Source organism: Nomia melanderi, chromosome 12 (genome assembly GCF_051020985.1).
Source record: "Nomia melanderi isolate GNS246 chromosome 12, iyNomMela1, whole genome shotgun sequence".
Taxonomy (NCBI): domain Eukaryota; kingdom Metazoa; phylum Arthropoda; class Insecta; order Hymenoptera; family Halictidae; genus Nomia; species Nomia melanderi.
Genome location: NC_135010.1, coordinates 3,943,275 through 3,959,907, shown reverse-complemented (window position 1 = coordinate 3,959,907; position 16,633 = coordinate 3,943,275). Strand labels below are relative to the sequence as shown.

Below are 16,633 nucleotides of genomic sequence, written 5' to 3'. Positions count from 1 at the left end.
CAATGAAGAGAATTGAATCTCAGATGATATATTAACCTACAGATAATCTTTTCTCATGAATGTTATTCTTTTCAGTATTGGAAGATCCTTGTCTTTTATTCATATATCAACATTTTCACAGCATTATAAACGACACAGGTCGAAATTCGTCAATCTGGAACTGACCCTCAAATAAATTCTTTATTTGGAGACCATTGTTTTGAAGATTTCCAGATCTTTCCACCATGATGACATTAGCATCGTTATAAAGTTGCAAACTACTCTAGAAAAAGATAAAATTAACCCATTCGTTGCCGGGGAAATTAAATACATCTTGCCCCGGATGCCAAAAATTAATTTCGAAGAAAACAAAATTATTTCATTATTTATTACTACTTATAAATTTTCTTCCCAAACGTCCCGTTTGTGAAAAGTAACAGTTAATCGAAACTCCCAGCGCAAACTACTAGACACCCCATAACTAGCATCAACTGGGTCCATCTTTCTAAGAATAACTTCGAATACAAAATCTCAAGCGTTTACCGCTTTATGTCACCATCGAAGAAGCGATCGAACACATTGGTGAACGGTAGTGCGCGAATAAAAATCCATCCTACCCGGTGGTACCGCAAGAGACCGCTGCACGGTGGCCTCAAAAACTCGAAACAGAGTGTTAGTCGTGCGATGCGTCGAATCGATACGATTCGCGATGGAGAACCATCACGAATATAGTAATGGCAGGACTGTGTCTACGCTAGAATCGTGTCTGGAAACGCGATAGATTATTTTCCATATCGATCAGCACGTTCGTTGTACCGCTGATCGGAACGATACATTTTTTCCTCGCGGTAGACCCACCTGCTCACTTCGAAAATCCTCTTCGTGGCGTTTGGTTCGCTTCTTCTCCGCCTTTTTCTTTTTCTTCCTCGCATTTTTTTTCTTCGCTCACCCGAAGCATTCGGCTCCAACGCCTGTACCGTTATCGGTATTACTGTACGGCTGACTAAATTTATTGCGCGTTCGGATTATTGAATCGTCAAGCGGCGCCGGTTATGTTGGTCAGTGTATCCCAAGGTAGGACGGAACGATTCTGAAACGAGACAAGACGAAAAAAATTCTCGGAAGCTGTAAACATGATTGATTTGATAATTGGAGGTGTTTACTGTTATTTAGCTGAGATAGGGTAATTCCGGGTGAGATAGCCCGATCTCATTAACACGTTCACTGTCACAAGAATCGAGTCGCTTAGAAGACGATTTAAGTCGATTTTTTGATATTTTTCGATTCTTGTAAATTTTTGGAAATGATATTCTGTTTAATTCTCATTTCTACAATATTTTATTCCATTTGATAAAGTGATCGTAGGATATTAAAGAATTAATATCATTAATAAAACATTTTTTACATGCAATTATTAAATTTATTGCAAATGCGCATTAAAAATTGCTGCATATAACAAAGTTCTCTAGAAGACAGAAACTATGAGATTATTCCAATTAATAAAACTTCCCTTTTTAAATTATTAAAATATTTTTTGTTGCTCCTAGAAAACAGACATTACTAACTACTATATGTTTATGAATCATTAACCTTGAATAACACGTGCACAGTGAAACAGAAAAAGCGTGAAGTAGAAATACTTAGAAAGCAGAAACTAAGAAAGGAATATGCATCTATAATGGACTAATTAAAACACAAGTGAATACATTAAAGGTATACAGCAGCAATTCAATATTTTCATAATGAACCGGTAGTACATAACAGTTAAGATGTAATCTTCCAGTCTTTCAGCTACCAAAGTAATTCAAAATAATTAAATGATAGCAGAAAATGATTATGTAATTTCTAGATTCTGCATTTTCCCTACAAAAAGTAACTAATACGAATAATAATGAACTACCATATAATTGGTACACTTAATCCTTATACCTTAAATCTTAGGTATAACAAATCTTATGACTTGACCATGTGGGCGTATATATATATGTATGTACGATACAAAATTATGCGTTTGTATAACAATATACATGCTAATTAATATTAAATCAATAATAATAATAATAATAATAAATTCTAAACATTATTCCAAACAATAATTAGTTCTATTTAGAAAATATCATATAATATTTTCAAAATATAATTAATTATTATTTGGAATAATGTTTAAAATTTATTATTATAATATTATTGATATAATATTAATTAGAATATATGTGTGTGTGTGTGTGTGTGTGTGTGTGTGTGTGTGTGTGTGTGTGTGTGTGTGTGTGTGTTGTTATATAAACACATAATTTATATTGTATTACATCCTAATTAATATTATACCAATATTATATCAGAATGTATATGATATACATTAAACATATAATTGTTTGTATTTTAATTACAGAACGATTATTACTTACCACCACGGTCAACATGGTCGAGGGTCTCGCCGCAACAGTCGAAGAAACAAAGAGGCAACACCACGTGGAAAGTCGGCAGTGCAATGTTAATTATCTCCGCTATGCTAGTATTAATCGCTGTCTTTGCGATCGCTGGTCTCGCGTTATGGATGGGAGGTTCGTTGCTACTTTATGACTCGCTTGGTCGCATCGGCTATTAACGTTGCGCCGTAAAATTTTATTGAACAAACCGCAAATAACGCTGAAAATACTTATGTGAAACGGATCTTTGTTTCAGCACTCCGAACGGACTCGAAAAATGGTAAGATTAATTTCCTTTTTCATATTGACTCCATATAACCGTAAAAGTCGAATCGCGTTATTAAATTCTTCTTGAAAAACACTTTCATAATAACCAAAAGAAAACTGCATTATTTAGGCAATAGATAATTACAAAATTCACCATTTTCAAAGGAAATGCTGAACAGTAATTGTTTAAAAATCTTACATACTCTTTAATTATTTAAAAATGTATTTTTCGAATTTCATTGAAACGTTTATAAACGTCAATGAAATTGAAAATTAATTATTTCAGCGATCGTCGGGTTCACGTGCACGTTCAGGGTGACCAAGGGGGAAAAGTACAACCCCATGTTGAAGCTGAACACGAGTATGGTGTTCCGGGAGAAGGAACGGAAATACAAGAATATAGTGAGTACAGGAATAATTTGTTCACTTAAAAATATTCGAATCGATTAGGCGGATAAATGGACGATAGATGTATCATTACCATGTTTTAGTTCGAGCTGTTGTTTCAAAGAAGCGTGTTAGGCAGCGCTTATCAGAAGACGATCATCGACAAGTTCGAGAGTGGTATACTGAAAGTCTTCTTCAGGATTTACTTGGACAGAAGGAAGATACCTCGATCAATCACCAACGTCGAGGATACAATCGAGGACATTATCGCGAAGGAGACGTACTCATCGTCCTCCTTGTTCAAGGACATGGAACTGGACCTCACCAGCATATCTGTAAAAAGTACGTACCCGTTAGAAGCGACGACTAATTCCGACAAGGTAATAAAATCGAAATTACCCCCATTTATTTCATAATTTGCCCACCGTGATGCTCGAATGCGTCCGTTTTTCTTGTCGGTCGGGATACTAAATCACGGAATCTGGACTGTAAAGTTTTTTTACAAAATCTTGCAATCATGCACAGGTTTAAAAGAACACGAAGCTTATAAAAAATTAATTCCTTCTCAAGAAGTGTCTGCGTGTCGAAAACAATTTAATAACTGCTCCAAAACTGCAGTACCGTCACACTGTCAAATACTACTGTCGATAATTGCTTAAATAAATATAAAATTTAATTGTTCTTGTTGAAAAGAAGATAGAAATTTAGTTCGTCCTGTGATTTACCCTTATGTTAACAAGCAAATGTTTATGTTTGCATTTGGTCAAACTTTAATATTAAAACATTTATGCATAAGTTTTATTTGAAAAATAAAAAATGGATATACGCCAGGTTGATTACACAAAGGTTAATTGATCATTACTATAGATTCAATTATTATTTTGATTATTATTTTACTATCTTTTTCTTGCATTAAACTTAATTTGATATAACCTAAATCTTTTTTATAAAATTTCATCTTAAAGGTCGTTAAAAAACATAACATTCTGAACATTTAAAATGCCTCAAGAGGCATAATTTCATCTACTTTCTACAAAAAGTAATAATTGCATCTACTTCAGGAATAAATCCAGACGTATCTGGAAGTCAAAAGCAGGCGCAACAGAGGAACGCCATGATCACGAAAAACGGTCTGCTGCGACCGAGTAGAAATAGTTCGCTGATCACGAGCCCAAAAACGAAGGCGAAGCCGAGCAAACCAGAATCCAGCGAGCCTGAAATCGACTTCAGCAACATACCAACGATTCAGGGGACGTACAAAGCTTCGAAGGTGAACATCACGTCCCCAAACAAGACGATTTCTACTCAGGAGGCTGTGAAGACGCAGCCGAACCTGAAAAATGGTACCAAAGGATCGTTACCTCAGGATCAAACCACGACAAAGTCTTCTGCAACGGTAACCACTGAGCTAAGTCACATCAACGCGCAGACTACACCTCTAAGGATCAAGGAGAAGCTCAATTACACCACTAATGCGGACAAATTGAAGGAAACAATCAAAGAACCAGCCAAAAGAATCGTCCCGACGTCTACCATATCCACAACGCAAACTGATGATATGTTTAAAGATTTCCAGAAACCAGACTTTGAAACATCCCCGTGGAAACCCATCATTCCTGGATACATAAATACCGAACTGAAATTGCTACCCGATAGCGTTATCAAAACGAATTATAAAGTGAATTACAGCAATACGAATGCAGGAGAAGCTCTCTCCGAAACTGCTGTCAGGGTTCAAAGCGAACCAGCTGAACCATCCACGCCAAAAACGATGCCGGAAGCATTGAACTCTTATATGAACATTCCTGGGTTAAGTGGCTTCGATAGAGAAGACACCGACTTTCCTCACGACAGGGTCGTGCCCCAGGAGATGGTGAACTTCCGCGTGAACGGGAAATTCAAGAATAAGATCCCCGGCCTGATGGAAGACGGCCAGATCTTCACGGCTCCGCCGCTGGTCCAGCCAGAAGAGAGGCCGGATATCGAAGTGTCAGGACAATTACCGCCCGAGACGTACAACTTGAAGCTCCGGACTTCTTCCCAGCCGGAGAAGGCTGAGTTTTCGTTCACGAAGCCATATCGATCCACCAATGAGAATGAAACTGGATGGAGGGTACCTGGATCGCCGATCGCGTATACCCTAAGTGATAGCAGAATCAAAAATGTCGATGGATCAGAAATAAATAAGAACATTGGCGAACTGTCTAAGGAACATAAGAAAAAGATAGATGAGAATTCGAATCTTTTATCGACGATCGCTACCAGCACGCCAAAATGGCAGCGACCGGTCCATTCCAACATCGAGTCGACTACAACAGTGTCTAGAGTAGGGGTAGCAGAACCTGTACCTGATCCAGATGACGAATTGGAACCGAGGAATCGATACTCGGACATTCAAGCCATTACGAAACAGAACGACGCGCTGCAGGATAGAAAGGTGGACAAAAATAGCCAGGAACCAGTGTACACTAGTTATAAGACACCTGACTTGAATGGAGCTGCCCTCAGGCCGAGTTTGATCGAGAACTCTGGGACTTTGAAACCTTTCAGACACACGATACCCGTCGATAAGATCACGTCCGTAGTGAGTTTCAATGCAAACAAAGATGACAATAAGCAAGAGATAAACGCTGTCACAGACAGCATAATGAACGACGAAAATGTTCGGTTAAACGCAAGCAATTCGAAGAAGAACACGACTACAGATAGTAGAACGAAAGTATCATCGGTAATGAAGGAAGAAATTGAAATGGAAACCTTGAGGGACAATGATTCCAACATCAACGGACAAAAGAAGAATGCCAAAGTCGAACTGTCTGAAGATAACAGCCCAACAGATACCAGTACTCAGGGTATAATAGACGACGACAAGTTCCTGAAACTGGGTACAACGGAGGTCTACTCGGAGATGATTCAACCAGCTTACAATAACATCGACAAGCTGGTACTAAAGAATGATGACGTGAAAACACCACCTGGAAGACTGACCCCCAACATATCTAGAAACTCCACGTTCATTGAAATCGATACTTTGAAGCACACTCCCGGTGAAACAGAGGATACTGATGCCTCAGAAGACAAGCTATCCTCTAATGTGGATGAAGGGACGGTCTGGCTCTCCAATGGAACTTCCAAACCTTCCGTCTCATTGGACACTCGCAAAAAGGTCTACAATGACACTCTGAAGGCCTACGTAGTGGAAAACCAAGTTACTTTAGCACCTGCCAAGACCAATACCGGTATTGGCAGACCTGTTAGACCAAGACCAAAGGTAGACAAGGAAAAAACGTCAAAGACCAGTGAGAAGTCTTCAAACCGAAGTTCCTCGGACGACACGATTCTTCTGGAGCAGCTGTTCGGCGTGCAGAGCCACGAAAGAAACGCGACGAAGCGTCATCCGTTGAGCAATCAACAGCTTCAAATAGATGACCTGCACGGAGGACATGCGAGGATCGAACAGATAGTGGAAGTTGTCACATCGATCAGCACTAAAGTGTCTTCGAACCTAAGCGACGATCCTATCGTGCTCAAGCTGCTGGTTACGAACTCTACCTCGCTTCCAGTAATTCGTTCCGAGTCTCATGAACAAGAAACTTCGACGCCACAGTTCTCGATTCCTGAGGAATTTTCTTTGGACGGTCAAGAGGAGAATCGATCGTTTGTGGACGAATCGGAAGAGAGTCAGGAGTCGAACAAAGGAATAAAGACATCGCCTTCAACGTCCTCGAACGCGCAGACTTCTGACAGGAAGATCTCAGCGATGGAAGAGAGCCGGTACCTTCTAGAGAAGCTGAAGCAACTCGCTGAGATTGGAACTGATGATAAACCGGTCAAGAGTAATAAGAATAATTCGAAACCTGCAATTTCCGTTTCAAACACGAAGTCAAATTCAATGGCGGACGCTAAACCGTTGGACTTTAGTAAGTTGAAAGAAATCGCGGATATCGCGACCGGAAACGAGACTTTGATGAACTCGAGCGCCGGATTTACGATGACGCGTGACGGCGTAGAGATATTCACGAAGATCCTGAACAAAATGGAAGATCGTACCGATAAAATGATCTCTACTACTGAAAAGAGCTCGGAAATTGGTAATTATTTAAAAACTTTTCAAACTTTGCTATCTTTAACTGTTTCTGATTTTTTGGTACTGATGTTAGCAAGAATATAAAGCAATATTGCATTTAATCTGCTCCCTGGTTTTACCAATAATTTCTAGTGTTTTAATTACTTTCCATTTCATTTCGAAGATTAATAGATTTTGTTTCGACAAATTTAATTTCGTATTTTCTAAAAGTCCTTCAGCGTGCCAAATATGTTCACCAGATTAAATACCTTTTCTTATTGCCTATGTAATTAATAGTAAAACGTTTCAGAATTCTTTAAATATTTTCTCTCACACTGACAAATTTTTAAATACATTTCATAAAATATATTTGTAATAAAGATAAAAATAGAAAAATTATAAAGAATTAAAAAATTATGGAAATACATGTTACCTTCGTCAGTGATAGATATTTTTTACATGAAGCAATTCGTTCTCACAGATGATTGCTTCGGTTTTCTATGCAAAGACGGGAAATGTTTGCCCTCGAGCGGTAGATGCAATATGTTAGGTGAATGTACGAATTCAGAAGACGAAGTGAACTGTGCGTGCGCCGACTTTTTAAAAGCTCAACTCCTCCATCAGAAAATCTGCGATGGGATCGTTGACTGCTGGGACTACTCTGACGAAACTGACTGCGGTAATTATTAATTAATATTTCTATAAAGTACCCACAAATTCTTTCTAACCTTCTGATTTTTAAATTAAAATTAATACTGTTTAATAATGCATTAAGTTGCCCAGTTTATTCACCGTTGCTGACCAATACTATGAATCTAAAGAATACTTTTTATGACATAAGAAAGAAACATTCAGTTTTTATTATAGTCTACAATTTAAGGTTTCCTTCTTTTAACCATGATTGTTAACAGTACTTTAAATTTCAAATTTCTCAGTCAACAATAAAATAACAGATTATGTGGTCTGCTTACAAAACACAAAAGCATCAAATTTATGTAAAAAAAAAACTTTCTCATAGAAATTTGTTTACATTATTGTTATTGTTTGTTTAATATTACAAAAACATTATATTCAATTATATATACAAAGTAAATCTTATTTTCATTTTCTAAATTGGATTTTACATGTTTTACAATTTAAGTTATTTTATTAATCCTCGATAATATTATTAGACTTAACATTTATTACTCAAACAAAACATTTATACTACTATTTAAGAAGTGTCTTTAAGAAATACTTAGATAATAATGAATTTAAAATTGTTCATGATCCAAATATTTGTTTAAAATTGATAAAAAACGAAGTTTCATTCGTTTGATAAATATTTAAAAAGAAGGTATCTAAACTACATTAACATTTAAATATAGTAAGAACATATAAAAATGATAAAAAGGTACAATAATAATTTGAATACTTACTCGAAGACTAACGCATTTGTTCTACCTTCTCATTAGATTGGTGTGAAGAGGGTCAATTTGTTTGCGGCAACAGCCGAACTTGCGTGGATCATGACAAGGTCTGCAACGGCTTCACGGACTGTCCCGAAGGAGAGGACGAAAAGAAATGCACCGCGCTGATAGAAGACGACACAATATTGCATTACGAGAAAGAAATCACACTCGCTGGGAACGTGAATAATTCCGATGCAACTGTAACTAAAGGTGTATACCTGTCACCCGAAAATGTCCCAGAAGTACAATCCAGTTCTAACAAAGACGTAATCTTCGATCAAGAAGCAGTGGAGTCGTCCATCTTGGAATCGACCACATTGAGTTTATTCAAGGATAATAGTCAAACAGAGAAAATTATTAATTCCGAAAGCGAGTTGACGATCAAGCAAGGAACCTTCTTCGACAACCATGAACATCTTAATGGCACCACCCACGTATCTGGAAGAGAGATATCTTCGAACACGAAACATGTACTGACACATGGGAACTCGATCCATGTGAATACAAAGAAGAATGGATCGACGGATACGATCAATTTCAAAAAGGAAATCAACAATTACAACGAGAAAGGTTATATAAACATTCGGAAAAATGGAAAATGGGGAAAACTGTGTCTAAGTGGGATGGACGGTCTTCTGCAAGAAAGACAGGCCAGCTGGAGTATCGAAGACCTTGGCAGAGCTGTCTGCAAAGCGATTACATATCAGTAAGTAATCTGAAATAATTGAAGTCGTGAATTCCAAAACAGCATAAGTTCACTTCTTGACATTATCTATATGAATTATTGATGTAATTGTTTTCAGCCTGCTCAGATCTACTTGATAATATTAAAAATCTACACGTAATGAAAATGTACGTGTAGCCAATGCTTAGAACAATAGTCAAGGAAATAGATAATGAATGAACGAAAATAAAAAGATAGATTGACTTTCTCGAAATTTTGATTGGTTGACTTGTGCTGTTTTGGAATGCATGGCTTCAACTGTAATTAATTCCTATAATAATAAATAGTTTTTATTATTTTTCATATTGCAGAAAATGAAAAGAAAAGGTTTGGTTAAACTTTTAAACTACAGATATTCGTGTAGAAAGGGATTGTTACGGATTAATTTTTCCAAATGTGACAAAAATAGAATTAACTTTGTACATGGTTCTATTAATTCAACGGCAAATCATTTATTGCATTTAATAGTTTTAATATGTCTTTTCTAAATACATCCTAGATATTTACATATGTTGAAACTTCATTTAAAATTCATTTAAAATGATGTGAACAATTATATCTGCAGGCATAAAAATTAAAAAGTAAAACGGACAAGCGTACAAAAATATTCTTGCTTACAATATATATTTATAAAGAAACTAAAAAAGTAAGAAACATATTTTTATTCATAGGAGCTTTTGTTTTAACAAAATTTTTACAGATGTTCAGATAATTACAACAGAAACATAGAAATACAAATACATTGTAATAAAGCTTTTAAAACTTAATATGCAACACATATTTTTACCCTGAAGAATATATGCTATGCAAATTTAATGTAATGCAATTATACATGAAATATTGAAATCAAATAATTCCATCCCCTAATTCTTATATTATTTCTATTATTAAAAAATTATGAATATATGTAACGAGAAAACTTTCGAGTGCAAAAGGTTAATAATAAAAATCTATTTCGAAGAAAATGCTTGATACTGATACACTGCATTTTTCACAGGGACTTCGAGACTGTTGAAAAGGTATTGGACGAGAATTCAGAATCGAGCCGTTCTTATTATAGTCTGTCATACAACGAGAAACCCCTGGATAAGACGATCCTGACTTTCAAACCTTCCGAGTGCCCGAGCGGCGAGATTCTCAGGGTCAAGTGCAAGAACCTTGAGTGCGGAATAAGAACGCAGGTTCCATCGCAAGCCAGGTATACTCACTGAACCAGTTTCTCATAATTATATACTGGCTGGAACATTTGTAAAACTATTTATGTACAAAGTACGTTTCAATAACAATAATATATCTGCCAGAAAAAAATGACAAATAAACGAGTGAAATTCAATAATGTTAACTCTGAATGGATGCACACAATTTCCGTGATTTGTTTTAGAGTTGTGCACCTCGATTATTTCTTAAGAAAAACTGATCTTTGAAAATACAGATTCAAGAACATTGTTTTTATACTACTAATTTAACAATTAATATAACCTAAAAATAAGTCTTTTCTTATACAAAACAATTTTGAAACACAATATAAAAGGGATATTATTTTTAACCGTTTAGAATCTCGAATAACTAATAAATAATTTGAATGAATCTTGAAAAATTTCAGTAAATTGCTTTATGACTTCAACTTTTTACCATTAACAAAATCTCCTTCAGTGTATTATAATTTTGTTCAGACTACTGACAGTAGTCTACTACTACTAACATAATATCTTATTGGCAGAAATTTCGTTTATTTTCAGAAGTTTGAAACAGTATCCATTTATTAGTTAATAATATCCTTTTATAAGATTAACTAGTGATCAAGGATAATTAAGACTGAACGCTATAATCCAATTAATCAATATACTTCCATCAATGAATTCATTCTCTGTAATATACAGAACATATTCATGAATCTAGTAGCTGAAAAGAATTCAATTAAAGAAATAAATATTTAAACATACTTATCGAAAACGTATCTACGCATTGAAGCAGATCGCGTCTTTCTCGACATTCCAGGATAGTCGGCGGTGGTAGCTCCTCAGCCGGAAGCTGGCCGTGGCAAGTGGCTCTTTACAAAGAAGGAGATTACCAGTGCGGGGGTGCACTTGTTAATGACAGGTGGATCTTGTCCGCCGCGCATTGCTTTTATCAGTAAGTAATCAAAATGAATCTCTATTAACACTAAACGTACCACGCCGGGTCAAATGATCGGACTTCCAAATTAAAAATGCATCCATAGTTTTCCGTTCTCGTTGAAAACAAATGAAACTATACAATCTTTTTCTTATTATCCGAAAGTTATTTTGTGCATTGTTTCCGTGTTAAATCAACAATCACCTATATTCCTTTAACAAAAATATGATCGGTAGCTAAAGCGCCGGTTCGTTTAGTGTTAACACTAAAACTACTGGATAGGTCACATTGACTCACTTCAGACTAGAGATTAAATTTATGCATCGTACAAACACGAAACTAGGAGACCTTTCGAATCTCAAGAAACCTATTGTTCTAATTTTTATAAAAATTTGAAAATAAGTCAGTCTAATTGCTCGGTAGTTTTAGTGTTAACCGTTTGCGGCCGTGTGTCTACTCTTAACCAGTAAAGCTCTTTTACTATTCTAGTCATATAGAACCTAATATTTATGCTAAATAAAACTTTATTATTGTAAGAAATTTGTCTAATGTTTCAAAAATATAATAAGTTTCATTTACTGTTTATAATCACACATAAAGTTACTACTGTCCACTACATAGAAATTAACACTAAACGTACCGGCACTTTGTATACAGCAATTCTTAAAGTAACTCATCGAATAACTGATCACACAGTAAAAGTAAAGAAGTTGGACGATCAATTTTTCTTAGTGGAAACAGAAACAGAAAGAAAGACAAAAATTAAAGAACTAATTAATCGGATAATGCAGGGATTGATATACAGTTACATGAAAAAAAGAAAACGCAGAATTTTCAATCATATTTTAAAACCGGTCGTTTGACCGGTCGCGATACGTTTAATGTTAGTTTCAACCACCATGGTATTACTATATAAAATTAATACGACCGCAAAGGGTTAATACGTTGACTGTCAAGGTAGTCAGAGATGCCGGACCTCCCAAATTACTTGAAAACTATTGCAATGAAAAATTTGATGTTGAATGAAAATATTTAGTAACATAGGCGACTAACAGTCAACATGTTAAACTTCCAATTTTACAAATTTATGTCACATATAAATATGTAAAACTCAGCGAAACAAAGTATTGAATTTTCAACAATACCACTGAACTCTTTAACAAAGATTATGGTTTTCTAAAAACATTGTAATTTTAGTAATTTTTCATTAATACCAGACTTAACGCTTTATTTACCATTCCTAATTAAGGCAACCACTCACTATAAATACGGTTTTCGTCATCGCGTAGAAGTATGATTTCACTCTGAAAAGCTTTGTAATTTCCTCGATTAAAGTGATGATTATTTGAAAACATTCCTATATTGTAAATAACGCTACCTAATGCGGCGACATTCAACGAAACAAACCTGTAATAATAACAACGCAATTCAATTAAATAATTTAATATTGTATTTTTCTCATTTCGCATATTCTGCGCTTTAAAATCGTGCGGCATTCAAGGTGTTAAAGTCAAAGTATTTGCTTTCACTTTAAACCACCGTAATTTTAATAGATTACCAATTCTTTATTTATTTGTTCTTATTGCGGTAGATAAACTGTTAACAAAAAATAAAAATAATATTGTTTAGAATAAAGAAGATAAAATTTTTTTAATTTATCTACTAGAAGAAAGTGCATGAAATAATTGATTTCAGTGCTCAAGATGAATACTGGGTGGCAAGGATAGGAGCAACTCGCAGAGGAAGCTTCCCAAGTCCGTACGAACAGGTCCTGCGGCTAGATTACATATCGTTGCATCCTGAATACATTGATAACGGATTTATAAACGATATAGCAATGCTGAGGCTCGAGAAACCGGTAATCTTCAGCGACTATGTCAGACCGGTATGCCTTCCTGAAACAGAGCCAAAAAGTGGTACTATGTGCACCGTAACAGGATGGGGACAATTGTTTGAGATCGGACGAATATTTCGTGAGTACTTCTTTAATATATTCATATTTAACACTAAATGTACCGTGAAACGATCAAATGACCGGGTTTTAAATTTTTATTTAAAATTCTGCGTTTTCTTTCGTTCATTTAAATTAATATCAATTCCTATATTGTTCAATTGATACTAGATTTACGAACATTTACTGTACAGTTTATTCTTTCGTTCTTAGAAAAATTGATATTCGTTCATTTAGATTTTGGAAATTAGAGGTTTAAAAGTAAACAATTAAGATACATATTTGTGTTTTATCAAATAATGTTTATAAAATTCGATATGAGTCAAATTGACTCATTTCGTAAATCTAATGTTAATCAGTTTCTCAATCCCTGCCTTTTCTTTTGTCTTTATTTCCACTAGAAAAAAATCATTGAACTTATTTACATTTATTTTGTAGTCAGTTATTTGACTGGTATGGTAAGGATAGGAAAATCCCAGTATGGTTAGTGTTAAAGAACCAATAAAGCTCAGATTCATTAAATATGCATATAGTATACAATTCCAATGCGAGTTTGCTTATATGAAATACAGTATAGGATTGCACTTTTAACTGCAAATTCAGTGCAACAAAATATCTTATTACAACGATATATGAAGCTTTCAACTACACATTAGCTCATACGTAGGTAACATGGCACTGAAAAGGCAAATAATCTGCGCAAACTTATATTTAATTACAGTTTTTATAAATTAGTTCATAAAATTTTATGCTTGCATACAGGGACGCGCCAAAGGTATTTGCCACCCGGATGCAAACTTTTATCAGCATCCCCTTAAAAAATTGCAAACATCATGATGTTTCAATAACACTTCGCCGCAAGGCCGTACACCGTCTCATTCACCGCACTTTTAATGATTACATTGCATAATTAAAATTAAATATTAAGTGCATAAAATAAATATTAAATATTTGTTTTTTTGTTGCCCTTGCACCCTATGGTTGGCGCGGCCCTGAATATATGATTGCAGTTTAGTTACCAAGGCGTTGACCATCCGTAACGAATAATGATTTTACTTAACAGCGGACACTTTGCAAGAAGTACAACTTCCGGTGATTTCAACTGAGGAATGTCGAAGGAAGACTCTGTTTCTTCCTTTGTACAGGATCACGTCCGGCATGCTTTGCGCTGGATTAAAGGACGGCGGAAGGGACGCTTGCTTGGGAGACAGTGGTGGACCTTTGGTTTGCTCGGGATCGGACAATAAATATACTCTTCACGGTCAGTAATTATGTTTCTACAAAAAACGAACAAATTAATATGATACCTCTATATGTATATATACATCCGTTTCCAGTAAAGATATCGATAATTAAGATTCAAATTTAACCCTTTGCGCTCGAAAGGCGCCTCTCTGTCGCCATCAGATCCGACGTAGCAAAATTATAAAATTTCAAATTCAATATCAAATTTTATGTAATTGATCAACAAGTGGAACGTCGAAATAAAATAGTTTCGTTTCTTAATTTATATAAGGCAATTATTTGTGCTAGTTACCAAAAATATTGTTACTATTTCATCAGAAAATAATGAATATTTGTAGTTCAAAGGGTTAAAATATTGTCGAGTTCAAAGGGTTAACAGTAATTATACAAATCGAATTTACTTAACAATATTGTGAAATTAAACGTCACTGTATGCAAATATGCATCTTGTAATCAGTAAAACTATGAACCGGTTCTGGCCATGATTTGAATAAGAATAAATTTGTGCTATAAGATCAAGATATGAACATTGCAAATATAGCGAATACTAATTGAACAACAATGTGATAAAAGAAACTATTTGATTTGAAAAGGAATTACTAAATTTAAAACTAACAAAAGGCTAAGTGTAATGAATTAATAGATTCATAACTGAAATACATTTAAACAAAGAAAAATGAATTATTAAAATTTTTGAATATTCATTTTAGATGATAAATTGTTATAGTTTCGTGTTTTATTTCATCAGGTATCACTTCGAATGGTTACGGTTGTGCGAGACCAGGAAGGCCAGGAGTATACACGAAAGTTCATCATTACCTTCCCTGGGTCGAGCACACGATATCAAGGGAAGACATCCGATCTTTAATGGTATCCTGCAAGGGTCATCGATGTCCCCTCGGTGAATGTTTGCCAAAATCTCGAGTGTGCAATGGCTTCTTAGAATGTTCGGACGGCAGTGACGAACGTAACTGCCCTATTAATCTTTAATGATCAAAGACTGACCGTACTTGAATCGTTGAGAATTGATGTACTCAGTTCAACGAATGAAAAAAAATTCATTTTAACACATTTGTTACCAATCCCACGAAAATGAACCTTAAGTTTCAACATTTGAATTTAATAACTTATTACTTTATAATAAGAAAATCTGCTCATATTCCAACTTCAAAGTACGTAGAAAGTGTAGTTGATTTAATACCATTACTTGATTAAACGAATTCAGTTGATACAGAATTTAAAGTGAAAGTAAACGTAAAAACAGTTATATAGTATACATTTACGTTACTATGTAGCAAATAAGAGAGTTCCAATTTACATAAAAAAAACACTAAAAACTAAGTATATTTTGTATTCAACAGAATATTAGAGATTCAGTGTGATTTATGACGAAGGATTTTCAAATAAAATATCGACAGCAAACGTGTTAATTGCAACGAGGTGTAGAAATAAAATACGGTGGAATGATCTTCCACCTGATAACAAATAAAATGTTGCAACAATGTCATACGAACATTTCTGTAAAGTATATGTTCGTTGAACTAATGTATGTGCAATATCTAGATAGAGATCGAAAGTTGAAGGTAAACGTTAGAGAGTATACTGAACATTGGTGCAAGGTGTTAATTATAAATAATTGAAATTGTGATTAACAACAGTATGAACACTAACTTGTACTCTTTCACGGAATTATCTTTGCATTTGATCGTCAATATTAACGCGTTCGATGATAATGCGAATAATCGCAGAGAATCCGTATTTCCGAGTCATTTCGAATGACTCGGAAATACTTGACATAGTGACATTTCAGACGAACCTGGCATTTTGATTCTTTGTCGCAGCAAAACGAATCTTAAGGCCACGTATATCGTAATCTCGTCGTTTTTGTTCTTCGTAAGTTCGAGAAACTTCCAATGAATATGTATATATCGTGTCTAATGTATTATGTAAAAAAGTACTTGATACTAATAAATAAGAATTTTTAGAAAAATCTCGTTAGTCTTAATGTTTACATAAATCAAA

At 34.9% G+C, this 16,633-nt stretch overlaps 1 protein-coding gene across 1 annotated transcript in view; it reads left to right on the top strand.

The window, feature by feature from the left end:
- The window catches only part of LOC116426286 (uncharacterized), a 62,322-nt gene extending 45,727 nt beyond the window's left edge, over window positions 1-16,595 (top strand). The window contains exons 2-13 of the mRNA XM_031975020.2: window positions 2,369-2,540; window positions 2,662-2,685; window positions 2,959-3,074; window positions 3,164-3,401; window positions 4,121-7,150; window positions 7,607-7,804; window positions 8,580-9,282; window positions 10,298-10,498; window positions 11,299-11,433; window positions 13,111-13,388; window positions 14,430-14,627; window positions 15,360-16,595. Coding sequence (XP_031830880.2) covers window positions 2,369-2,540; window positions 2,662-2,685; window positions 2,959-3,074; window positions 3,164-3,401; window positions 4,121-7,150; window positions 7,607-7,804; window positions 8,580-9,282; window positions 10,298-10,498; window positions 11,299-11,433; window positions 13,111-13,388; window positions 14,430-14,627; window positions 15,360-15,601 — 5,535 coding nt within the window. The 3' untranslated portion in view covers window positions 15,602-16,595. The remainder of the gene's footprint in view (window positions 1-2,368; window positions 2,541-2,661; window positions 2,686-2,958; window positions 3,075-3,163; window positions 3,402-4,120; window positions 7,151-7,606; window positions 7,805-8,579; window positions 9,283-10,297; window positions 10,499-11,298; window positions 11,434-13,110; window positions 13,389-14,429; window positions 14,628-15,359) is intronic.
- Window positions 16,596-16,633: the final 38 nt, after the last annotated feature.